Below are 25,786 nucleotides of genomic sequence, written 5' to 3' on the forward strand. Positions count from 1 at the left end.
ATAAACTGTACATGAGATACATATTGGCTTGTAGAGAGCAAAATGTTCTACCTGTCTCTGTTAAAGTGGACTTGGAAATACTTAGTGAGGTCTCTACTAACCAAATATTGTTAGTTTTGGAGGGGGACTGTGTCAAGTCCAGCCTTGACATGTGCCAAAAGTTGCATCAGGTCAATTGCTTGGCCTGACAAATAAAATATTTTCGAGGTAGTATCCTAGTAAAATGATGTTGCTATAGGTTTATATCACCCTAATTATGCATAGCCTTCCAACAATTGTCTTAAACCCACATTGGTCGCAATCAATCCAAAGGTTTGCCTCTTGGAAACAGGTTTTGGACTGATTCATGGATCATAGCCCATCTCTCCAAATTGTAATTCGTGAGAAGATTATTACTTGGCCTGGGTCTTATTAGAAACGTAATTGTTTATCATTTGACTTCCAAACATTAAAGGCACGCTTGACATTCTTTTCAAGCTAATTATTACCAAGGGAGAAGCACCACACACATTCAGTAAATGCGCACAAACAATTTGGACCCGCTGTCCCAGCCGTTAAAAGGAGCGGACCAAGGTGCAGCATGATGAGCGTACATTTTCTTTATTTAATCCAAAATGACACCAAACAAAACAATAAACACTACAAAAACAAACCGTGAAGCTCAACGGCAAAGTGCTCTAAACAAAGTCAACTTCCCACAAAGACAGGTGGGAAAAAAGACTACTAAGTATGGTTCCCAATCAGAGACAACGATAGACAGCTGTCCCTGATTGAGAACCATACCCGGCCAAAACATAAAAATAGAAAATCATTGAAACACAAAACATAGAATGCCCACCCCAAAATCACACTTTTGACCTTACACAAGAAAAATGCAAGAATATCTGGAGTGCGGGTGTCACACCCGACCTTAGAGATCCTTTTTATGTCTCTTTTTGGATTGGTCAGGGCACTCCAGATATTCTTGCACTTTATGTTTCTTGTGTAAGGTCAAAAGTCACCACTGTAATTCGAAACCCTGTATCCCCATCTTATTTTATTGATCTTCCAGCAATTGGCAATGAGAGGTTGACCTACAGATTGAGCTCAGTAATCTGTCATTCAGGGAAAAATGCAAAAAAAAAGACTACTGGGCCTATCTTATATTTGACTCTCTTAAATTTAAAATAATCTCTATATATATTATCTCTATAAAATCTACAAACATTGAGGACACAGCAGGAGTTATCCATTTTTATGAATTATGTAATGAGGGCCTTCACAGAATATCTGATCTTGAGCAAGTACAGACCTGTGAGTCAGATTCAGATATTGATGTTATTCCAACTATTTCCCGAACCACTTTGAGGGTAAGGTCTTTCCTGTTTTGACATTTCTGAAGAAAACATCCGCTTTCAAGACTGTCACAAAAGATTCCATAAAGCAAACAGTATGAGTAATAATAATGTCACTTTAATAATGTTTACATATCTTGCATTACTCATCTCATATGTATATACTGCATTCTATACTATTCTACTGTATCTTAGTTTATGCCGCTCTGACATTGTTCATCCATATATTTATATATTCTTAATTCCATTCCTTTACTTAGATTTCTGTGTATTAGGTATTTGTTGTGAAATTGTTAGATGTTACTTGTTAGATATTACTGCACTGTCGGAACAGAAGCATAAGCATTTCGCTACACCCGCAATAACATCTGCTGAACACATGTATGTGACTAGTACAATTTGATTTGAGTTGATTTGATGAGTCAAAATCAGCAACTCAAATAAAATTATAATAAAAAATGGTCACATGCACCAAATGCAACAGGTGTAGACCTTACAGTGAAATGCTTACTTACAAGTCCTTAACCAACAATGAAGTTGTAAGAATAATAAGTGTTAAGGAAAAAATAGATAAGTACATTTTTTTATTTTTTTATAAATAAATCTAAAAATTAAAGAGCAGCAGTTAAATAACAGTAGCGAGGCTATATACAGGGGGTACTGGTACAGAGTCAATGTGCGGGGGCACCGGTTAGTTGGGGTAATATGTACATGTAGGTAGAGTTAAAGTGACTATGTTAAAGCGGGGGGGGGGGGGGGGGGGGGGGGGCAATGCAAATAGTCTGGGTAGCCATTTGGTTAGCTGTTCAGGAGTCTTATGGCTTGGGGTAGAAGCTGTTAAGAAGACTTTTGGACCTAGACCGCTTGCCATGCGGTAGCAGAGAGAACAGTCTATGACTAGGGTGGCTGTAGTCTTTGACAATTTTTAGGGCCTTCCTCTGACACCGCCTGTTATAGAGGTCCAGGATGGCAGGAAGCTTGGCCCCAGTGATGTACTGGGCAGTACACACTACCCTCTGTAGTGCCTTGTGGTCAGAGCCCAAGCAGTTGCCATACCAGGCAGTGATGCAACCAGTCAGTATGCTCTCGATGGTGCAGCTGTAGAACCTTTTGAGGATCTGTGGACCCATGCCAAATCTTTTTCAGTCTCCTGAGGTGGAATAGGCTTTGTCGTGCCCTCTTCACGACTGTCTTGGTGTGTTTGGACCATGATAGTTTGTTGGTGATGTGGACACCAAGGAACTTGAAGCTCTCAACCTACTCCACTACATCCCCGTCGACGAGAATGGGGGCGTGCTCGAACCTCCTTTTCCTGTTGTCCACAATCATCTCCTTTGTCTTGATCACGTTGAGGGAAAAGTTAGTACCCTGGCACCACTCAGCTAGGTCTCTGACCTCCTCCCATCGTTGTCGGTGAACAGGCCTACCACTGTTGTGTCATCTGCAAACTTAATGATGGTGTTGGAGTCGTGCCTGGCCATGCAGTCGTGAGTGAACAGGGACTACAGGAGGGGACTGAGAACGCACCCCTGAGGGGCCCTCGTGAGGATCAGCATGGCGGACGTGTTGTTACCTACCCTTACCACCTGGGGGCGGCCCGTTGCAGAGGGAGGTGTTTAGTCCCAGGGTCCTTAGCATAGCAATGAGCTTTGAGGCCACTATGGTGTTGAACGCTGAGCTGTAGTCAATGAATAGCATTCTCACATAGGCATTCCTTTTGTCCAGGTGGGAAAGGGCAGTGTGGAGTGCAATAGAGATCGCATCATCTGTGGATCTGTTGGGGCGGTATGCAAGTAATTTCACAGTTGGATGCAGTGAAAACAGGGCAGACTACACAACCATTGCTTCAACACTGGCTTCAAAACAGTGATATGTGTGACATTATAGAATCTTTCATGAAGGAAATGCTACCTGCAAATGTCTTGATCTCAATAACATTCTCTCAAAATTGCAGTCTGAACGAAGTGCTGCTGGGTATGTTTGACACAGCCCCCCCCCAAACTAACCATATTTGGTTAGTAAAGACCCTACTGATTTTTTCCCATTCCACTTTAGCTGAGACCTGAAGAAAAATTCTCCCTACAAGCCAATAAGTATCCCATATACCGTGTATTGCATTGCAGTCAGTGGTGGAAAAAGTACTTAATTGTCATACTTGAGTAAAAGTAAAAATACCTTAATAGAAAATACTCAAGTAAAATACTACTGGAGTAAAAGTAAAAACATATTTGGTTTTAAATATACTTAAGTATCAAAAGTAAATGTAATTGCTAACATATACTTAAGTATCAAAAGTAAATGTAATTGCTAACATATACTTAAGTATCAAAAGTAAAAGTATAAATAATTTCAAATTCCTTATATTAAGCAAACCAGACGGCACTATTTTCTTCCTATTTTAATGTACGGATAGCCAGTGGCACACTCCAACGCTCAGACATCATTTACAAACGAAGCATGTGTGTTTAGTGAGTCCGCCAGATCAGAGGCAGTAGGATGACCAGGGATGTTCTAATGATAAGTGTGTGAATTGGACCATTTTCCTGTCCTGCTAAGTATTCAAAATGTAACTAATACTTTTCGGTGTCAGTGAAAATGTTTGGAGTAAAAGGTACATTATTTTCTTTAGGAATGTAGTGACGTAAAAGTAAAAGTTGTCAAAAAATATAAATAGTAAAATACAGATACCCCCCAAAACTACATAAGTAGTACTTTAAAGTATTTTTATTTAAGTACTTTACATCACTGACTGCAGTGAATGGAGTGGGTGGAGTAAGGAGTCACGAACTCTGTATTTAACCCGTTGCCCAGCACAAGAGACCCATTTAAGTTTTGCAGACTCAGAATAGTTCCAATAGCATATGTATTTTATTACGTGTATTTCTTTAAAGATCGCCTACACAATAGCCTTCAACATACCAGTATGTTTGTAAAATTTCAAAAGATGTCTTTGCTAAACTTCGGGAAAGCACCATCGTGCGGCAAGCATAATATCCTGCTGCTCGGGAAACAGTAATGGCGTTCAGATGACGAGAACCTTCCTCCTTTTCCATGGGCCTCTTATGCCCCCTATCTGTAATGTAGTGCAGTGCATGATCTTTTTGCACTGGTAGTAGGCCACAGATTCCATAGGCCTCTTATGCCCTCTATCTGAAATGTTGTGCATTATCTTTATAAACTAGTAGTAGGCTACAGATGCAACATATACAGTACCAGTCAAAACTTTGGATACACCTACTCATTCAACGGTTTTTCTTTATTTTACTACTTTCTACATTGTATAATAATAATGAAGACATCACAACTATGAAATAACACATATGGAATCATGTAACCAAAAAGTGTTACATCTAATTATATTTTAGATTCTTCAAAGTAGCCATCATTTGCCTTGACAGCTTTGCACACTCTTGGCATTCTCTCAATCAGCTTCATGAGGTACTCACCTGGAATGCGGTTCAATTAACAAGTGTGCCTTGTTAAAAGTTCATTTGTGGAATTTCTTTCCTTCTTAATGTGTTTGAGCCAATCTGTTGTGTTGTGACAACATATGGGGGGGAATATACAGAAGATAGCCCTATTTGGTAATAGACCAAGTCCTTAATATGGCAAGAACAGCTCAAATAAGCAAAGAGAAATGACAGTCCATCATTACTTTAAGACATGGTCAGTTAATCCTGAAATTGTATGAACTTTGAAAGTTTCTTCGAGTGCAGTTGCAAAAACCATCAAGAGCTATGATGAAACTGGCTCTCATGAGGACCGCCACAGGAATGGAAGACCCAGAGTTACCTCTGCTGCTGAGGATGAGTTCGTTAGAGTCATCAGCCTCAGAAATTGTAGCAAAAATAAATGATTCAGAGTTCAAGTAACAGACGCATCTCAACATCAACTGTTCAGAGGAGACAGCATGTATCAGTCAAATTGCTGGAAAGAAACCACTACTAAATGACATCAATAAGGAAAAGAGATTTGCTTGGGCCAAGAAAGACGAGCAATGGACATTAGACCAGTGGAAATGTGTCCTTTGGTCTGATGAGTCCAAATTTGAGATTTTTGGTTCCAACCGCCATGTCCCTGTGAGATGCCGTGTGGGTGAATGGATGATCTCCGGATGTGTATTTCCCACCGTAAAACATGGTGGTGTTATGGTGCTTTGCTGGTGACAATGATTTATTTACAATTCAAGACACACTTAAGCAGCATGGCTACCGCAGCGATATGCCATCCCATCTGGTTTTGGCTTACTGGGACCATCATGTGTTTTTCAACAGGACAATGACCCAACACACCTCCAGGCTGTATAAGGGCTATTTGACCAAGGAGAGTGATGGAGTGCTGTATCAGATGAACTGGCCTCCACAATACCCCAACCAAATTGAGATGGAAAAGCAGCCGACTCATCCTAAACCTTCACTCAGCGGTCCAACAAGTGTTAAGCATGTTCTGGGAACTCCTTCAAGACTGTTGGAAAAGCATTTCAGGTTAAGAGAATGCCAGGAGTGTGCAAAGCTGTCAAAGGAAAAGAATGGATATTTGAAATAAAATATTTTGATTTAACACTTTTTTGGTTACTACATTATCCCATGTGTTATTTCATAGTTTTGATGTCTTCACTATTATTCTACAATATAGAAAACATTCAAGGGTTTTTATTTTATTTTTACTGAGTAGGTGTTCTATTAACCTTATATACTACAGCAGTCATTATACACTACTGGTCAAAAGTTTTAGGAGTGCTACCGTATTTATTTAGTGAAATCTCAAAGCTACCAACAGTTTGGCTGTCTTCTATAGCCTAAGACTGTCTACTGCATTTATGCAATACTTGAAAAAAATAAAGTAGACATTTCATCAATTGAAAAGTCCAATGACCATCAGAAAATGTTATAGTTTACACCTAACAAGAAAATAAAAACATAATGCAATTGTAAAAAAGGCCTTCAAAGGCCCAGGAAATGCACATAGAAAAATAATGATTAAACAGATTGAAATGTAAGTATCTAGACCATTTATTAACAATATTTTACAATTCATGTTAGTTTCTTAGAAAAATAGGATTGGAACAACTATGGCACACATACGTACAAATATTTGAATTGCATGTGCAGTGAAGTTGGTTAGACTTAATTGGGAAAAAGTGAGAAACTAGAAGATAGTTCAGGTAGTCTATAATAGTCCCCCAACTTAAAAAAAAGATGATATATAAAAAATACATGTTCTGGAGGCACTACAGGTCTTCTATAGGGGAGAATGTTAAGAGTTGCGAGAGGCTAAACTGCTCTTTTCTTGGTGGAGAAGGGCTCTCTAGAGTGTCCAGATCCAGAGAAAAGACTTTGTCCGTCGCGTCAACTGTGGCTGCAGTCTCCAGTGACGTTGCCATCAGCCAGTCTCTGGCATCCAGGCTCCTCTCGTCATGCTGTGGGGGAGACATTTCTTGTGCCCCCTGGTGTCGGTCCATGAAGGAGGCCTCTCTGAAGGTCTGCTGGATCTTGTCTAGACGCCTGCGTGAGACCAGCAGGGCCGGCTCAGTCTCTATTGGAAGGAGGGAGGGGATGTGGGGGAGGAGCAGGTCTTCCTCTTCTGCGTTGGATGTGTCACTGGAGCTCAGGAAGCTGCCGTTGTTGCCCGACAGCTCAGGAAGAGTCTCCTGATCTATACTGAACTGCTCTGGGATCGCCTCTTGGTCGATTCTGAACTGGATCACGTCGCTACTGCTCAGGCTATGGAGAGCCTCCGTGTTGGAGGAGTCCCAGGGCAGGGTGGACATGAGCGATGCCTGCTCGGGGGCTGCAGTACTGCAACCGTCGGTGGAGTTGGTGGGATCCAGTCCCGTGCTCAGGGAGTGCAGGTTGGGGCTGAGGGAGGTCTCCTGTACCTCGCAGAGGGCCGTGAGGTGCCGGAGGATGCCGTCGCTGTCAAACTTACCAGACAGACGGGCCTTCTGAGCCTCTCCTTCCTCCACCGCCCTTCGCCAGGAACTCTTCACATCCAGAACTGATTAAAAAAAAAGTAACTTTTTTAAACATTACTCCTCTGCCCAACAAAAAGCAAAACTGGTAAAAGAGCATTCTGCCTTTCAAAGCACATAATCAAATAAGGTCTAATACGCACTCAAACTCTCTGGGGTGCGTGGAATCTGCTTCCTGGTGGAGAAAGGGTCTGTGCCAAGAGTGCACAGTAAGTCACCCAGCGCAAGTCCTTGTAAACTTCCGTTACCAGAGCTGGTGGTCACAGCCTCTGCAAACTAATACATACACACGCTTAGTAAGACAATTGAAAATATACTCCAGGCATGTTAAGCAGCATGGTACATAGACTACCTTCTTCGGTGACTCAAATCAGTCATGTCTATGCAGATAACGGTTGTCTGCTCCGTATCTGTCCGTAGCGATTTCACTCAACTCGCCCCGGTCATCAGAGAGCAGGTATGCTATAGGGAGGGCTAGTGACGGACAGAGCACAGCTCAGTACTGCCCAGGTATCTGCCTCCCAACAACTACCAAAATAATGACTAGAAGGGTCAGCCCTCATTCTGCATTGTGGCTCGAGTGAGGAAATGTATGGAAACTGTACCTGACTTGCCAAGTTGTCAAACTCAGAGTCCAGGATCTGAGCCTTTTTCTTCACCGCAGACATCTTTGGAGATGCACAAGGTGTCTTCCTTGCACTGGCCTATAAGGAAAGATTGTCACAGGTGATTAAACATGAATTATGGACATTTGTGTGCAGGAGGAACATAGGCCAAAAGCCTTTAAAAATGAAAAGCAGTATTAAAATACAGAATCGGCTAAAAGAATGAGCCTTTAAAAAAAATGTATATATTTTTTTTTAGCTACAGGAGGTTGGTGGCATCTTAATTGGGGAGAACGGGCTCGTGGTAATAACTGGAGCGGAATCAGTGGAATGATAAATACATCAAACACCTGGTTAAGGTGTTTGATGCCATTCCATTTGCTGTTCTGGGCCATTATTATGAGCCATCCTCCACTCAGCAGCATCCACTGGTCTGAACTGAACATGGAATAGGACACTTGGTGCACATCACATACCGGCAGGGGGCTTGGTGAGGTAGCCTTGACAGGGATAGCCAGAGGAGTATCACAAAGTGCATGGAGGGGAGTCAGTGGGGAAGAGACCACACTAGGAAGAAGAGATGCAACCCTCTCAACGGCTGGAGGGCAAAGGCTGTTCAAAAAGAGACGTTATAAAGACTGTGGATCAAATGAGGTTCATGGTAAAAAAAAGACAGGATAATTGTTGTCTGCTCCGTATCTGTCCGTTGCGATTTCTCTCAACTCGCCCCGGTCATCAGAGAGCAGGTATGCTATAGGGAGGGCTAGTGACGGACAGAGCACAGCTCAGTAGTGCCCAGGTATCTGCCTCCCATCAACAACACAATACAGAGGAATCAGACTACTAGTTGCCCATTAGCAATGAAAACAAGGCAGGCCGAGTATTAATTTACCATTTGAGGGCAGAATCCATTGGAATGGAGTCAGTCTCCACAAGCTTCTCCTCAGAAAATTCTAAGTTAAAAAGAAAAAACAAGGTAACGATTGTTAAAATATGCAGTTAAACATTAAAGCAAATTAGAAATGGAAATATTTTGTTTCCCTCTACTCACTGGGTAGCGTTGCCGGATACAGGGAGAAAACGCTGGATTTATAACTGGCTTCTGTGGCTGGCTCAAAGGACAGAGGAGCCATGGGGCACAGAAAGTCAAGGGCCTGAAGGGAGAGAGAGATTAGAGGGGGCGCGGCTCTGTTGCATCCAGCAGTGTGTGTGACGTTTGGTGTGGCATTCTTGTGTTAACATATGTTTTTAATTTGTTCACTTTGCTAGTAAACCATCTGTCAACAATGGCTTTACAGTGGTGGTGTGTTAGTAGCGATCAACAAGATCAGTCTAACAGAATAAATTATGAAAACGCTGGTGGCAGCAAAATCTAATACAGCATAGAGTTCCTACTACAGCGCAACTCAAACACAATGGATATCCCAATGGCCCATCTAATCCCTGATTGTCTGTGAGTGGAAAACACAGGGTTATCAGAAAGACTTTTTAAAATTACCCACAACCTTGCTGATCAATGCCCAGTCACTGAGGGGAAAGCGGATGAGGTGTCAGCGAATCTGCACTTCCAACACAAATACCGGAAGGCCTGTTTGCTGGCGTTTACTGAGACTTGGCTGCATGACAGAGTCCCGAACAGGGAAGTAGAGCTGGCCAGCTTCACACTGGTCAGAGCGTACCGTGACCTGACCGTCACATGGAAACCTCACGGCAGAGTGTCTGCCTGCTTGTCAGGGACCAGTGGTGTAAATTAATCCTGGTAAGATCTCTGTACCCCCGACATTGAACTGTTTTCCGTGTCACTACGACTCTACCATCTGCCCCGTGAGTTCCCCCAATTGTTTGTGACCGTTGTGTACTTACAACCAAAAGCTAATACAGCAAAAGCATCAGAAATCATTTATAATCTGTCGTCACAGAAAACGGAATCCATCTCCCCCGACGCACCCACAATTTAGGGGATTTCAACTGTACTTCGCGCAAGGTCCTGCGCACATACCACCAGTATGTGACATGTCACACTAGGAAAAATAAGACTCTTGATTTGGGCTGTGGGACAATACTTAATGCTCTCTGCCACCACCAGACTTCCCCTGGGGACATCAGACCACAATGTTGTCTACCTCCGGCCAACCCTGGAGGGGGAAACCCAGTTAAAATTGTCCAGATCTGAAAAGACAACAGTATCACTTGTCTCCAAGGGTGTTTTGTTTTGATTGGGAGGTATTGGAGGACAGCAGCTCTGATCTTAATGAACGCACAGATGTTGTTTCAGACTATGTAAACTTCGGTGTTGAGTCAGTTGTGCCTACTGCTTGCCGAACAATAAGCCGTGGGTATCAAAAAAAACAACAACAAAAAACACTTCTTAATAGGAAGAAGGCAGTTTATGAGGGTAATAGACAGGCTTTAAGATGTACAACATGAGATCAAAAGAGATACTGGTGGACAAGGAGGCATTCAAGCAAAGGGGTGGAGAAGACCCTCTCCTCGGAAAACTCAAGGGTGGCCGAGCAAGGGATTAAAGCCATGGCTTGTGCCCCCTACATCAGCAAGGGGAAAACTAATGCTGACCTTGGGAGACATGAGGGCCAGAACATGGCCAATGAACTGAACGTATTCTTCTCAAGATTTGAATCCGACGACCTCGTGTCGGAGGTAAAACAAATGGAAGCGTCATTATAAAATGTTAGAGAGGGTTGTTAAACAGGCAGATGTTTTGAAGTTGTTCAGGGGATATAACGCACACAAAAGCCCAGACAAAATAAGTGGACGTGTTAAAGCACTGCGCTGAACATCTGGCTGGTGTTTTTACAGACATTTTCCAAACCTCACTCAACTAGCAACATATTAATCCCGCTGTGTTGAATGACTACTGTCCTGTGGCCTCGACATCCTTAGTATTCAAATGCTTTGAGAAAATTGTGAATAGTCATTCTAAGCTCCTCGAACCATTTCAGTTTGCCTATCAGCCCAGCAGAGGAGTTGATGATGCCATTTTTAATCTCGTCAACATGGTGCCAAATCACGTCAGGGTTCTGTTTGCTGACTTTCTATCCGGCCTTCAACACAATCAACCAGAGACTTCTCCTTAGATTGGGGGGGGGGGGGGCTGTTGGACTTCCTGAGCCAGAGGTCACAGCGGGTCAAACACACGCGCCACCAACACAGGCTCTCCTCAGGGATGCGTTTTGACCCCACTCCTATACACCAATAGTTGTACTAGTGCCCATCCTGACAGACAACTCGTTAAGTTCACTGGTGACACTGCCTTGATCAGCCTGTTGCATGATGAGAAACACCATGGTCCTAAATTACTTCGTAGAGTGGAGTGAGGAATCAGACTTGGTCCTCAAAAACAAAGAGATGTATGCTTCCTGAAGTCTATGCACAACACCTACCTCTGCAACATCTATCGGAGGTCAGAACATAGAGACTGTAGAGGAATAGAAATATCTGGGTGTCCTCTTGGACAATAAACTACAGCGGAGTTAATGTACAGACCTGAGCTACAAAAATAGTCAGACTGTACTTTCTCAAAAAGCTGGGATATTTTAAGGTTGACTGTACTAGACTGACTGTTTCACAAATCTTTTGAGAGTTTTTACTTTTTGTATTGTTTGTTGGTTTGGCAATGCCACTGTCAGCCAGAGAAATATGCAGAGAAGGATTATCACCACAGCAATTAAGGTACATGGAGTCAAACAGACAGGCCTGGATGAGCTCTTTAAGGTCAGGACCCTCCGCAAGGCTCACAAAATCATTTTAGACCCAAGCCACCCCCTGTACCCGGACTTTGAACTACTCAACTCTGGGCGCAGGTATAGGGCACCACCCGGCAGGAAAAACAGAATTAGACAATTAGTGCCAAGTGTGATATCCCTCATAAATAGCCCGGGCTAATGTTCCTATAGACCCAATAATGCCAGCAGCCTAGTCTCTTTTTATTAGTATGTAACTAATGAAATTTGTATTGTCAATTTGTTTTGTATTTCATGTTCATGACATTGCAACAAAATGTCTCCATGGGGACAATAAAGCCAGTAAAGTTAAAGATTACAGTCGTCGTAGTAGAATAGCACTAGCCTGCAAGGGGTAAGGGCTACTGGTTATATCTGGACAGAGCCTCCATTTAATACATCCAGGTCACAAACCCTAAGAGGCACTTACAGGATCCTCGTTGAGAAACGAGGTCAGCGGCGTGCGTTTCAGACAGTCTGCCCACTTCTGGTCCCACTCCATCTCCAACTTCCTGATGACGCTCTTTACCTCGGGAATTTCCTCCTTTGAAATCCTCTTCCTGGACAGAGACAGTGGGATGCAGTGATACCAAGGAGAAAGGAGCAACACCGTTTAAAATAGCTTTATTACTACAGTTCAAGATGGGTTTAAAAAATAAAAGTAATCGCTGTAACGCACCTCATGAGTCGGAGGTCCTCAAGGGCACGGGACATCTGCAGGTTTCTCTCTTGCAGGAGCAGGGGGTGGAGCTGAGCAATGGGGGTATGTCCTGCCATCTTGACCCTCTCTTCCACCAGGAGGCCTAGGGCCTGGTGGAGCAGCTCCAGCATGCTGAGGAGGTTCAGCTGGCCTGCCTCGTACACACTGCCCACACTCGACTGACAACACACAGCTTAGTGAGAAACACGCAGACTAGAACAGTACCGCCTTCAAGTTCCACTTATTTGATGAATTTCCAGCACTAGCATACCAGATTCAATTGGTCAACTAATCACTACTTGTTCATTTAAATCAGCTGTGCTAGTTCTAGAACATCCGAGTACGAGGAGAGATTCAGGAAACATTGCACTGAAATATGGATCAAGTTCCAAATGCACTGTCACCCACTAACCTAAAAAGGCAACGATATCATTTTTTGTGCTTCTCACCAGGTGGGATAACTGCTCTAGCCGATCCAGCAGAACCCGGGGGATTTTGAGGGCCAGGCCCGTCCCGTCCAGGGTGTACTGGTTCACATCTCCGCTGATCACACACTCCACCACGCGCCGCTCCTCCTCCAGGGCGGACAGCACTCCGTCGATGGATGACCACAGGGAGCGCACCTGGGATTTGTTCATTCAGAGGTGTAAGGGTCAGAACATTACAGATAGAAATGTAATCAATGTCAGTTTCCAGTGATGTTTTACAAACTAGACAGTTATGAAATTAAGGGAAAACCTTTTGAATCTTCTCAGCTTGAGGAGTTTCCTCCTTGTCAGCTTCTTTCTTGTGACGCCTGTGCGGGGGAAATAAAGATTTTAACCAGCTGCCATTGTTTATTGGCACTTTGAGCATAGAGTTTCATGCCAAAAGTTAACTGAAAACAGAACTACAACAAAAACAATTGAAGGATAGATGGAATATCTCATACATACTTGAGCAAATCATCATACTTTGCATCTTCAGCCCTCAAATCCCTCAGAGACTTCACTTGAGATCTACAAGAGGACACAGACGTAGAAGGGCAAAACTAGGCACATTAGAAAAGAACCAACAGTGCTGTGTTTACACAGGCAGCCCAATTCTGACCTTTTCGCATCAGCTTTGTTTCAGAGCTAATCTGATTGGGCAGAAAATAATTAGCTGCCTTTGAATACACAGCCCAGTTGACTGACAAAAGCAAGACATTCAGAGCATACAAACTCAACCTGTGACCATGTTTTATAGTAAGGCTTGATTGCCTGCTCATCATTTGCACATGTGCTAATTAGTCAGAATCACAATGAAAGGATCTTTTTTTTTTATCCAACTGAAATTGTCAACAAAAATGTGACACTTTTCTAGGCATTGTAAATATCCAGAAAATAACTATCTGAAACATATCCAATGCTTGTGGTTTGTACAGTTGCCTGTGACTTACTGGGCCTGCCTCTCGTACTCCTGCAGGAACCGGTCCTGCTCAACAGCTCCCCTCAGGAATCTGGTCTTGACCAGCTGAAACCGCTTCAGTGCCATTTGCACAGAAGAGGCAGGGGCTGCCGCCGCCTCTGGGACCCACGTGCCATCTAATAACACACATTGAAAAACAACTAGACAGACGCTTGCAATTCCCAGGCAGAAGAAAATCGATGGAGTATGCCTTTTATCCCAAACCTTAGCCTTCACAAAGATTATCTATTTGACAAGATAGTAGAGGTACTGCTCTAACAATGGGAATACATGTCCTCAAAGATGGAAGGCAGGCGAGATCAGGTGGTAGCATTCTAGCCAATGAGAGAGGGCAGATACGTGTGGAACAACAGGCACAACTCCGACAGTAATTTTTTTCAAAGTTGCTGAAATGCCATGTGGATCCACTTATCAGTGCATTCTTAAAAATCTCATTACGAAACTTCTATTAATTTCACGTAGCAAATTAACATTAAAAAGTTAACAAATTCCACACTCATTGACCTCCATACAAATATTCCTCACTTCGTGGTCTTATTTTCGTGTACAGATTTTGGGCGGAGTCAACCTTCCCACATCGCCTTCCCCTCTCTGGCCTTCCTACCTGTAGAAAATGTCTGCATCTCCTGAAACTCAACATGATTGGCCAGATGGAGCATCAGGTTGACGAACTTGGGACCACCAGGCGAGAGGAACAGTGACGCCACCACTTTGGGAATTGTGCTGCCCTGCTCATCCTGAAAGCACAGACAAAGTTCAAATGCTTTAGACCTGATTAACAGCCATACTTACAGACAGTATACATCTGCTACAACAAGTATGTCAAATCCTGTACATCTGAAATGAATGCCAAATCCTTACCATCAGATCTCGCAGCCAAGCACAGGTCACCTTACGGAATTCAGCATCTGCTTTGTGGTCCAACACCGGCCAGCAATGCCTGCATACAAGACCCAGCATATTACATGATTGCAGAACATTACAAAAGTGTGAAGAAAAACAAGCTGGGAATGGGACAATCACCATACCTGTATGTATCGTGGAAGCGTGTGGTGTTGAGTTTCTCTAACAGGAAATGGGTAACTATGTAGAACGCATCCTTGTTTGGTTTGTCAAACATATTTCTGTTGAGAGAAAGAAACTGGTGTCAAAACAGGATTTTGACTGACCTGAGAGAATCTGTCTCTGTCTATTAGTTTATTTTAATTGTCATGCCATTGCCAGTTTGTCTCCCTGGATTGAAACAGGGTTGCACTACTGATGTTGATACTGTCAACTTTAACTGTTAACGTTAGCTGTTACCACGACAATCAACACGTACGGGCCAAGAATGATGTGTTTGACATTGGCTTTGCTGGCCCCTGATGATGCTGCGACTTCAGGTTGAAATCCAAGACCCAAAAGCGACCACCACAGATATTTGCCATTCGTTCTCTGAATGTTCGACATACTTCCAGCGAGCTGCAAACGTTTAGATCTAAAAACTAGCTGCTAGTTAGCAAAAGACTGAAAACGTTACAGATACGAGGAAGGCTAAAACGTTAACATTAGTTAGCTAGTTGGGCAGAAACAGAAAGCAAACATGGCTAGTTAGTAATGCGCCTTACCGTCGTCTAAATTCAACAAAGGATACAAACATAGTTAACGACATAAAAAAATAAATGAACACCATAAATATGTAGTTACTCGACATTACGCATGCCAATTTTTAAGAATGTCTTCCTCAAACCGCCAAATATTTTAAGAAAGAAAATAATTAGATCAGCCGGATGTTAGTGTGCATACTTCCTGTGTCGCGCATAATTATGTCCCCCTGCCGATCTCGGATCGATCTCTCGCTGCTAGTCGGTTATCAACAATTACATTTGAATTGTGATGTCTTATATTGAAATCACGACTGGTAAAAATTGAATTATTGAATTCCAATTAGACTAGTTCAACTGCTGGACTGAGAGATACATTTTACGTCTACCTAGATTCATTTATTTCTGCCGGGGTGTGTCTTTGTCTATACAGTTATTGGTCTTTGTGAGTGATAACTAAAATGGCTGAGCAGGGAGTTCTCCTGGACCAGGACCAGTTCTGCTGCTCTATCTGTCTGGATTTACTGAAGGAGCCGGTCACTATCAACTGTGGACACAGTTACTGTAGCAATTGTATTGAGGACTGCTGGGATAAGGATGATCCAAAGGGCGTCTACAACTGTCCCCAGTGCAGACAGACTTTCTCGCCTAGGCCTGCTCTGATGAAGAATAGCCTGCTAGCCATGGTGGTTGGGAACATGAAGAAGATAGGACTCCAGCCTACTCCTCCTGCTATTTGCTTTGCTGGACCTGGAGATGTGGAATGTGATTTCTGCAATGGAAGAAAGCAGAAAGCTCTCAAATCATGTCTGGTGTGTCTAGCCTCTTACTGCGAGACTCATCTCCAGCCTCATTATAATATAGCTCCATTGATGAAGCACAAGCTGATCAAAGCCACCTCACAATTGCAGGACAATATCTGCTCTCATCATGACAAACTGCTGGAGATTTTCTGCCGGACCGATCAGCAGTGTATCTGTTATCTGTGTACCATGGATGAACATAAAGGCCATGATACAGTCTCAATCACAGCTGAAAAGATGGAGAAACAGGTGAGAATGAAGCAAATATTACAGTTATTTTGATAAAAATCACATTTAGATGGGCATATGAGACATATTTGCATTGTCACATCACATCAATACCATGTAGCTCAGTAAAGACCCCCCTTCATTAAGGTGAAAACTCTTTAGCCCCAAACAACTATAGACCTATAGTAATCTGTTCAATAGCAAAAACCTGTGAGAAATTATTGCATTCCAAAATATATCAATACCTAGATAAATAAAATATTATCCTTTTCAATCTGGCTTTAGACCCAACCATTCTACTACTACTAGAATATTACTGAAACTTACTACGATATACAAATTATTCATCTGACCAAGGCATACTAAATGGTGGCATCTTTATTTGATTTAGTTAATCATTCATTCAATGTTACTAGGAAAACTTAAAAACATTGGTTTCACTAAAAGATCACTAAACTGGTTCCATGCCAAGTATTCAACCGGGGGTCCTAGGTACTGCATGGGGTCAGTGAAAATATCTATTTAAAAAAATATATATTCTCAAATCCTAATATTGAGCAAATTACACTCACTGGAGTCAATTACACTCACTTGAGTATCTGACAAAGGCTTTGAAAAAGCAACCGCGAATAGGCTACCAGTGCGACAAGTGCTGCTGGTAACCTTTCTTGACATGGACATACATTTTTGCCAACACATGTCTAAGCGAAAATGTGTTTGGAGTTACCTTTCTAGCTAATAGGCTGTATAGTTAGGTGTTCCTTTATATATACACACAGGGAAATCTAAGTTGATACATTGAAAAATAAATTCGTACCAACCAGAGCAGGGGTCTTCAACCTTTTCTTGCAGAGGAACCCCCTCCCGGGCAAATCGGTGACCCAGGAACCCCCACCATATGTTAGCAAAAACATTTTTTTTACACGTCTTGTCATCAGGTGAATAATAATGACAAGGAGAACTATTCAACACTTTAAAATAATTTGGTCAATAGTTTCAATATTTTCACTTTCCCACATTATAATTGGAAGAGGAAGTGTAAACTCTTAACAATCAAATTTATTTCAATCAAATGTATTTATAAAGACCTTTTTACATCAGCAGATGTTACAAAGTGCTATACAGAAACCCAGCCTAAAACCCCAAACAGCAAGCAATGCAGATATAGATGTACGGTGGCTAGGAAAAACTCCCTAGAAAGGCAGAAACCTAGAGAGGAACCAGGCTCTGAGGGGTGGCCAGTCCTCTTCTGGCTGTGCCGGGTGGAGATTATAAGAGTACATGGCCATTCCCAACTAGAAGACCACTGCATTGGTACCAATTTATTTTTAAATGTATCAACTTAGATTTCCCTGTGTGTATATATAAAGGAACACCTAACTATACAAGACTCAGCAGCAATTACACATTCCAAGGGTACATCATGAGGTTGGAGTAAGATCTTTTCGATGTAAAGTCCCAACTGACTGGAATAATTGACTGTACCTATAGAAATCAGGGCATTAAATTCACACAATGAATTTAAGAAAGGCCTTTTATAAAATGTCAAGAACAAACTGTTTGTGTTTTTTACTATTAGAAACATCACCATGTGGAGATATTAGTAAATATGTATGTATATATTATCCTTAGTTTCATTAGTTGTATAGTAGTTGTAGCAGTAGTTTTTATTAGTTGTAGGGCTATTAGTAGTTGTACAACTACATTTAGATTTTTTTGCTGTTAATGTACGTTTTGAATTATTATTTTATTATTGTTAGACAATAGTTTCCATATTATTCTTGTTTCTAAGTATTGTTTGTTAGATTTGTTTTTTATTTGGACACTCTTGAAAATGAGACGGTGCATCTCAAGAGAGTTCATCCTGCAAAATGTCAAATAAATAACATTTGTTTTTGTCCACAGAAGCAGATAGGGCTGAGTCAGCAGAAGGTCAAGCAGAGAGTCCAGGAGAGGGAGAAGGAGTTGAAGGAAGTGCAAAAGGCTGTGGAGTCTCTCAGTGTGAGTATTGATCTGAGTAGATTAACCATGTTGTTTGCTATCTCAGGAACCACATTGGTATGATATAGCAATCTTCTAAGATGCACAGTATAATTGCAACAAAGATAACCTGGAATCACAACCCATTTCACTGCTTTTTAACCAGTCAGCCAGTTAGAGGCCACTCCAATCCCACTGGGCTCTAAGTTAGGGAGAGAGTAGATTTTTTTTTTAACATGAACCGTTCTCTTGTCTTTGTCGGTCTGATAACAGCGCTCTGCGCAGGCAGCAATGGAGGAAAGTGAGAGGATCTTCATAGAATTTATTGACTCCGTTGAGCGAAGGCGCTCTGAGATGAAGGAGCTGATCGTAGCCCAGGAGTATACAGCTGTGAGTCAAGCTGAAGACCTCATGGAGCGTTTGGAGCAGGAGATCGCTGAGCTGAAGATGAGAGGGGTTGAGCTGGAGAAGCTCGCACACACAGAGGATCACATCCATTTCCTGGAGGTAGCTACACTGAAGGACCATCCGTCTGTTATTGCAAAAGGAACTCATTATTCTGGGGTGGGTTTCCCAAAGCCTTTGTAGCTATCTAAAGTAGAATGTTATTTCTCTAGCTAGCCGACTTAAACTCATCACTCTGGTAGAAAAGCAAAGTGATTCATTTGAGGAATTTATTAGTTCACGCATAGATTGACTGTTTAATCATTTTCTTGTGGCTATGTGCTCTCTCTCGCTCTGCAGAGTTATCAGTCTCTCGCCAGTCCCAGTGTATTTTCAGATTTACCCACCATCGTTGTCCGTCCTCTTCCGTACTTTGAGGATGTGAGTGAGGCTGTGTCTAACCTGAGAGAGAAACTAGAGGGCATCTTGAAGAGAGAATGGTGCAGAATTTCCACCAGAGGTAGGTTAGAAATGAGAGTTTCATCTGCATACTTTGGTGGGATTTCAGTTCGTCTTTTACTGTGTATGATTGTGTGTTTCAGTGAATCTAGTAGATGTTCTACACCCTCCCGAACCCAAGACCAGAGCCGACTTCTTACAATGTGAGTTGCTTTATCCTGAGTTTGCTAACAGTCGTATCTCCAATGATGCTCACCCACACTCATATCATATTTGTATTACTTCATTTCTCTTCCCTCAGATTCCTGTCGGCTCACCCTGGACGCACACACATTACACAGACAACTCTTTCTGTCTGAGCTAAACAGAAAGGTGAAACTGAAGCGCAAAGGCTACTCCTACCCCAGCCGCCCAGACAGATTCACTCAGTTGTGTCAGGTGCTGTGCAGGGAAGGTCTGTCTGGGCGCTGTTACTGGGAGGTGGAGTGGAGTGGGTGGAAGATTTATGCAGGCGCCTCATATAAAGACATCAGCCGATCAGGGCCTGCGGACGATTGTCAATTCGGACACAATGACAAGTCCTGGAGTTTAGAGTGCTGTAGTAATGGTTACTTTTTCCGACATAATAATGTCAAGACTGAAGTGGCACGCCCTCAGTCCTCCAGAGTAGGAATGTATCTTGATCACCAGGCGGGCACTCTGTCCTTCTACAGTGTTTCGGACAAAATGACCCTCCTGCACAGAGTCCACACTAAATTCACTCAGCCCCTCTATCCTGGGTTTTGGCTTCATTGTTTTAAGACCACTGCTGAGCTATGTGAGCTAGAGTAGAGCCCCCTGTCAGAGTGATGCTTTACCATCCCCTACTACTCCGAATTGTTTATCAGAGATAAACATTTCCTTCTATGAATCTGAGGAATGACTTTCACAGATTGAGCTCTCTAGTCTAGATAGAATTTGAGGTTATTTTCCCCCAAATCTTAGGCATAAAGTATATCTAATGTAATGTTCTCGCTTAGGAATAAAGTGAATGTAATGTTCTCGTTTAGGAATAAAGTTAATCTAATGTTCTCGCTAGCCAGACAATCCATATCTCTGGTGAGATTTTACCTCTGAAGGCAGCATGTAGAAGGGCAGGAAATACATTGTTTTCAGAATGATCTCTCAACTTGTCCTGGCTGTGTGTTACGTATTCTATGTCAGAGATGTTGGCAATTTTTATGTAGGCTACTGTTTACACATTGTTTTTTTTCTCTGCATATCGTATTTCTTTTTGTCCTAGAACTCTCAAATACATCATGTTACAGGTCCCCTGCAGGTCCATATTGTATCAATTATCTTTCAATCAACTGAGCCTATATTTACAGTGTTCACTCAATATTGACAATGCTGAACCAAATGCAAACTGATAAATAAACAGCGTATTTGTTGAACTTCTGATTAGTGAACTACTTATTTAACATTCAGAGCCTTTTAATGCTCTAGTGATAATCAGAGGGTGTACTATCCTATCCAGGGTTCCATCTCAAACAGCATGAACACTTTCTTTGGCATTACATTTAACCAAATGAGTTACACTCAACTGTTTTTGTAAAAATAAGATTAAAATAATACAATGGAAATTGAATCCAACAGTATATATGGAGGGAATTGGAACACACGGTCATACAAGTTGATCCAGAGCATCCCCAACATGCTCAAATGGGTGACATGTCTGGTGAGTATGCAGGCCATGGAAGAACTGGGACATTTTCAGCTTCCAGGAATTGTGTATAGATCCTTGCAACATGGGGCCGTGCATTATTATGCTTAAGTGGATGAATGGTACGACAATGGGCCTCAGGATCTCGTCACGGTATGTCTGTACATTCAAATTGCCATTGATAAAATGCAATTGTGTTCATTGCCCATAGCTTATGCCTGCCCATACCATAACCCCACTACCACCATGGGACACTGTTCACAATGTTGACATTAGCAAACCACTCGCCCATACGACGCCATACTGCGGTTGTGAGGTCGCTTGGACTTACTGACAAATTCTCTAAAATGACATTGGAGGTGGCTTATGGTAGAGAAATTAACATTAAATTCTCTGGCAACAGCTCTGGTGGACATTCCTGCAGTCAACATGCCAATTGCACGCTCCCTCAACTTGAGACATCTGTGGCATTGTGTTGTGTGGCAAAACTGCACATTTTAGAGTGGCCTTTTATTGTCCCCATCACAAGGTGCACCTGTGTAATGATCGTGCTGTTTAATTATGCCACACCTATCGGATGGATGGATTTTCTTGGCAAAGGAGAAATGCTCACTAACGGATGTAAACAAATTTGTGCACAACATTTTTGAGAAATAAGCGTTTTGTGTGTGGAACATTTCTGGGATCTTTTATTTCAGCTCATGAAACATGGGACCAACACTTTACATGCTGTGTTTATATTTTTGTTCAGTGTAGGACTTGTTTCAATCGTTTAGCTACCTTTGTATGAAACGTTTCACCTAAGAGTTCACAAAATACTGCACTGTAAGCAACGCACAAATTCTCAGATGAAGAAGTTGAGGAACTTGTGGCACAGATGTCCTTTAACCAAGCCTTGACATTGTCCACAAACACAATAGCCAAAAGGGACATATTCTCAGGAACCTCTGGCTTGTAAAATTACACAATCGTGCTCATAACCTCCTTAGCGGTAAAGTCTAGGAGAAGCTGAATGATCTGAGGGCTAAGAGCCATCATAGGTCTGGAGCTTTCGCTCTGACCACTATGAAGAGCCACTTCTGGTGAGATGGCCCCTGGAAGCATAGGCTCACTCTTGCTGGGTCAAAAATACTTTTGAAGAAACATTTTTAGCTTGCTCTAGATTCTCCTCTTTGTCTCAATCTGAGTTTTTAGGGGCCAAAATTCGAGAGTAAAACAGCATATTCTGCAACCTTTTTTCTTTTTTGTCTTTTACCCCCTTTTCTCCCCAATTTTCGTGGTATCCAATTGCTAGTAATTACTATCTTGTCTCATCGCTACAACTCCCGTACGGGCTCGGGAGAGACGAAGGTCGAAAGCCATGCGTCCTCCGAAGCACAACCCAACCAAGCCGCTGGAGCGCGATGAGACAAGGATATCCCTACCGGCCAAACCCTCCCTAACCCGGACGACGCTAGGCCAATTGTGCGTTGCCCCACGGACCTCCCGGTCGCGGCCGGCTGCGACAGAGCCTGGGCGCGAACCCAGAGACTCTGGTGGCGCAGCTAGCGCTGCGATGCGATGCAGTGCCCTAGACCACTGCGCCACCCGGGAGGCCCATTCTGCAACCTTTTAACGAGCCACCGGGACAGCTTTCACTTTTGTCAAATCTGATTGTTTGCGATATAAAGTGTATTGCACAAACAAATCCATAATTCCAGAGGCCTCAGAACCCACATTAACTGTAGTAGATAAATGTTCTTCTGACATAGCTGGCAGATTTATTTGACTGGCTAGATTACTTGAAGTCTCAGGTCTGCCAGCAGACATTTGTTCAGATAGACTTCTGCTAGAACTAATGAGAACTAAGCTAATAGCTTCAGACTTCTATAGAGAAATATAGAGTTTCTCAATGGTTGACATTGCATTTCTGGAGCTATTTTGACTCACCATGCAGCCAGAGGATAAGGCTCTTCAAGAGATTTGTTTCTCTGATGTATATTGTTCCAGATTAAGACCAACACAATTAAGACCACCAACTTGATGCCTAAATATGTACTTTGTGTGCAACATTATTCTAAACACATCCATTGATTCTTGCTGGCATTCTTCGGAGTCAGCCATAACAGCCATTACCTCTCCTGGCAACGGTGCAAGAGAAGCCTCAATGTCCATATTCTACTTAGATGGATTGGTCTTGGCTTGAGGTGTGGCCAAACAAAAGAACATTGGGTCAACTGACTGAAAATGAAAACTGATGAAAAACGAGAACCCTTGTTTAAACCTATTGAAAGTAACTGATTACTGTGGTAAAGACTGGAGTGACCACAGTGACTCCAATCCTCCGCAGCTTGGCAGAGATGACTAACACCACCTTCTGGGCAGCCTACATGGCATATTGCCTGCCAGTGTCACACAACACTGGGCTTGATTTACCTGAGCTGGAACAGGAGATGATCAGTGAGATGTCAGAGTTAACCTGACTCACGACATCTCTGACCACAGATCTGGTCAATCAAGGTGAGCAAAAGGAGCAGGATTGATCTCCCAGAACCTGAAGAATTGTACCCTCTGTGATCCCAAAGAGGGCACTAAAAGGATCTGTCAGTCGAGCCTCTCCATGTGCCCTCTGCAACAAAGTCTTGGAACTTCAAAACAAAACACAAGAGTTGCTCAATCTTGTCTAATGTTAACCTACTCATCTCCACAAATGAATACTTTGAATTCAACTACATCACAATAATTGTAATATTTAGTTCTCTATAGATGTGGTGTCTGCCTTCCTACTTTACCATAAAAACAGTAGTTCTTTATCTTTTCATTCTTGGAACGGACAAATGCTGTGTAATGTGTGGAAAAAATTCACCTGAATTGAGTATGTATACAGTGGTGAGATTATTTGGGTCAGGCACTCAGTTGAAATGTGGTTGGTAAACATACCTTCAAGAAGTAGTATTGTAATATTGCGTTCCACTGCCACTCGCCCTCAATTCTCTGCTGTTGTAACTTTGTGTTCACACATCAACTCCAGGCTCTGCTCAAATTCAGGGGATGAGGGGTAGGGAGTCTTGACCCGTTGAATAAACTGCCAGGCTTTTTGGGTAGACCTTCATTAATCCTCACCACGTGTTCCTGGATGCTTGCAATGTTGGCACACTCTGATCCAGTCAGCGAGGGGGAAGAGCTAGCTTCTCTAGCAGCATCTAGCTCTAATATGTGTTCAAGGGCCGGGATGAAGATCTCTACTGCTATCTGGGAAGAACTGTTTTCGCTATCTTCCAGCACATTTTGGCAAGGTGTACTTTGGTCAACTGTTTCAATACAAAAAATTATTATATTTATTTTTTAGAGGATGTTGTGTCAAGTGCTTAGTTAGTTGATATGACAAACATTAATGTTAAACTTTCTATCAAATAATCACACATCAAATGTTGACAGAAACTTACAGGAGATAAAATGCCCTCCTGAATCACTTTCCACTGCCTGATAAAGACAGAAGTAAACATGTTCAGTTGTTTTGTACTGGTTCAGACAGGTTTGTTGTATATAGAATGTGCGCTATTGAAACATTTTGAGCATTCCAACAGTGTCAGTGAGATTCGTCATAAAATTGATGAGGATTGGGAAGTAGACATCCTTTTCCATTCCTGAGGGGTGAAGTAAACTCTTGCGTAATAAATGATTATCCCTAATGTGGAACATCAAGTAAAGCAGTCCATTATTTAGCCAATACATGGACAGATAGATTAAAACCTAGCAAATGACCAGAGGACCAATCGTACCTTCCTCTCTTTCTTCAGCTGAGCAACTGGCTCTTCTTCCTTTACCTCCTCCTCCATCCCTTTCTCTTGGTGACTGTCTTCCAATTAAGTGTTGTTAAAATCACCATAGCACATACAGTGTTCATGAAGACATTGTAAAAAAAAATCATGTTTTTTCCTCTGTAACACATTAAAGTTACAACAGGTCTATTTTGTGCAGCTTTGTGTTACAGAGGAAAAAACATGTTTTTTTTTTACAATCATGTTTTTTCCTCTGTAACACAAAGCTGCACAAAATAGACCTGTTGTAACTTTAATGTGTTACAGAGTTAATGTTTAAGTTAATTCATTGAGCTGTATCTAAAGATATTTCTTTACAGTTATTTACATATGTAATTGTATTGGTTAGTATTGAATTACGCTTTTGACTGCAAGTTCCAGAATGCCTTGCGACAGGAAGTAAAGAGTGAACGCGCTAGTTAAGTGCAATTAACAGGTGATTATTTTGGCTCCTTTGCGCTAGCAGCTTGCTGGCATTGCTCTGTAGAATCTAAAGTTGTTAAATGTAACGTGATCAAGTATTATTACTAAAAGAAGCTTTCATATCAAACCCGACGTCCCGAGTCATTACTTTGAAGATAGTTATTCTATAAGACCTAACTCCTTTTTGTCTGCCATTGAATCAAGTTGTAAAACAAAAAAGTGCAGAAATGTGTCTTTTAGGCTAGGCCATCTAGACCCGGCTGAACCACGGACACAGTCTGCCTGAACTGTCTGAACTGCAGCAGCCAAAGTAGCCTATGGATAAACTTATGTTGACCATGATGTCATAGTGGACATCAACCGTGAGCCCGGACAGGAACTTGCATGCAACCATGTCCCATTAAAAATATCCTAATACTGGAGAATCACACCTGGAACCCTCTAATATTAAAAATCGAATTGTATTGGTCACATACATGTGTTTAGCAGATGTTATTGCGGGTGTAGCTTGTGTCTCTAGCTCCGACAGTGCAGTAATATCTCAAAAGTAATATCTAACAATTTCACAACATATACCCAATACACACAAATCTAAGTAAAGGAATGGAATTAAGAATATATAAAT

General features: G+C 42.2%; 2 protein-coding genes and 2 non-coding genes across 5 annotated transcripts; 1 reads left to right on the forward strand and 3 right to left on the reverse strand.

Moving 5' to 3' along the window:
* Positions 1–6,322: 6,322 nt before the first annotated feature.
* Positions 6,323–15,579, reverse strand: LOC129835137 (HAUS augmin-like complex subunit 6). The gene is made up of 16 exons (XM_055900545.1): positions 15,121–15,579; positions 14,828–14,923; positions 14,661–14,739; positions 14,404–14,536; positions 13,771–13,915; positions 13,286–13,348; positions 13,089–13,146; positions 12,800–12,973; positions 12,330–12,529; positions 12,081–12,210; positions 8,962–9,064; positions 8,803–8,863; positions 8,387–8,522; positions 7,911–8,009; positions 7,449–7,581; positions 6,323–7,331 (listed from the first exon to the last, which is right to left on the reverse strand). Exons 1-16 carry the CDS (start codon positions 15,246–15,248, stop codon positions 6,565–6,567), a joined length of 2,505 nt encoding a protein of 834 aa, XP_055756520.1. The 5' UTR covers positions 15,249–15,579; the 3' UTR covers positions 6,323–6,564.
* Positions 7,699–7,829, reverse strand: LOC129835855 (small Cajal body-specific RNA 8). Its single transcript, XR_008756572.1, has one exon. It is a non-coding gene; the product is annotated as a small Cajal body-specific RNA 8 (non-coding RNA).
* On the reverse strand, positions 8,593–8,723 carry LOC129835856 (small Cajal body-specific RNA 8). Its single transcript, XR_008756573.1, has one exon. It is a non-coding gene; the product is annotated as a small Cajal body-specific RNA 8 (non-coding RNA).
* A 24-nt stretch (positions 15,580–15,603) lies between the features above and the next one.
* On the forward strand, positions 15,604–20,669 carry LOC129835139 (tripartite motif-containing protein 16-like). Of its 2 annotated transcripts, none has more exons than XM_055900547.1 (6): positions 15,604–16,434; positions 18,319–18,414; positions 18,667–18,957; positions 19,138–19,297; positions 19,380–19,439; positions 19,538–20,669. In XM_055900547.1, exons 1-6 carry the CDS (start codon positions 15,844–15,846, stop codon positions 20,065–20,067), a joined length of 1,728 nt encoding a protein of 575 aa, XP_055756522.1. In that variant the 5' UTR covers positions 15,604–15,843; the 3' UTR covers positions 20,068–20,669. The 2 variants fall into 2 exon arrangements, with proteins under 2 accessions (XP_055756522.1, XP_055756523.1); XM_055900548.1 differs by having other exon boundaries at positions 18,667–18,900.
* The last annotated feature ends 5,117 nt before the right edge of the window (positions 20,670–25,786 follow it).

The sequence above is a fragment of the Salvelinus fontinalis genome, chromosome 36, assembly GCF_029448725.1.
Source record: "Salvelinus fontinalis isolate EN_2023a chromosome 36, ASM2944872v1, whole genome shotgun sequence".
Taxonomy (NCBI): domain Eukaryota; kingdom Metazoa; phylum Chordata; class Actinopteri; order Salmoniformes; family Salmonidae; genus Salvelinus; species Salvelinus fontinalis.

Excerpts from the sequence above, each read along its gene's own strand:
- LOC129835137 (XM_055900545.1), bottom strand. The coding sequence starts at position 15,248 with ATGTCGAACATTCAGAGAACGAATGGCAAATATCTGTGGTGGTCGCTT. Across the intron at positions 14,924-15,120 it reads AAACACATCATTCTTGGCCC|AAATATGTTTGACAAACCAA; the intron begins GTACGTGTTGAT and ends TTCTCTCAACAG. Across the intron at positions 12,530-12,799 it reads TAGAGCAGTTATCCCACCTG|TCGAGTGTGGGCAGTGTGTA; the intron begins GTGAGAAGCACA and ends GTGTGTTGTCAG.
- LOC129835139 (XM_055900547.1), top strand. The coding sequence starts at position 15,844 with ATGGCTGAGCAGGGAGTTCTCCTGGACCAGGACCAGTTCTGCTGCTCT. Across the intron at positions 18,415-18,666 it reads AGGCTGTGGAGTCTCTCAGT|CGCTCTGCGCAGGCAGCAAT; the intron begins GTGAGTATTGAT and ends GTCTGATAACAG. Across the intron at positions 19,440-19,537 it reads CAGAGCCGACTTCTTACAAT|ATTCCTGTCGGCTCACCCTG; the intron begins GTGAGTTGCTTT and ends CTCTTCCCTCAG.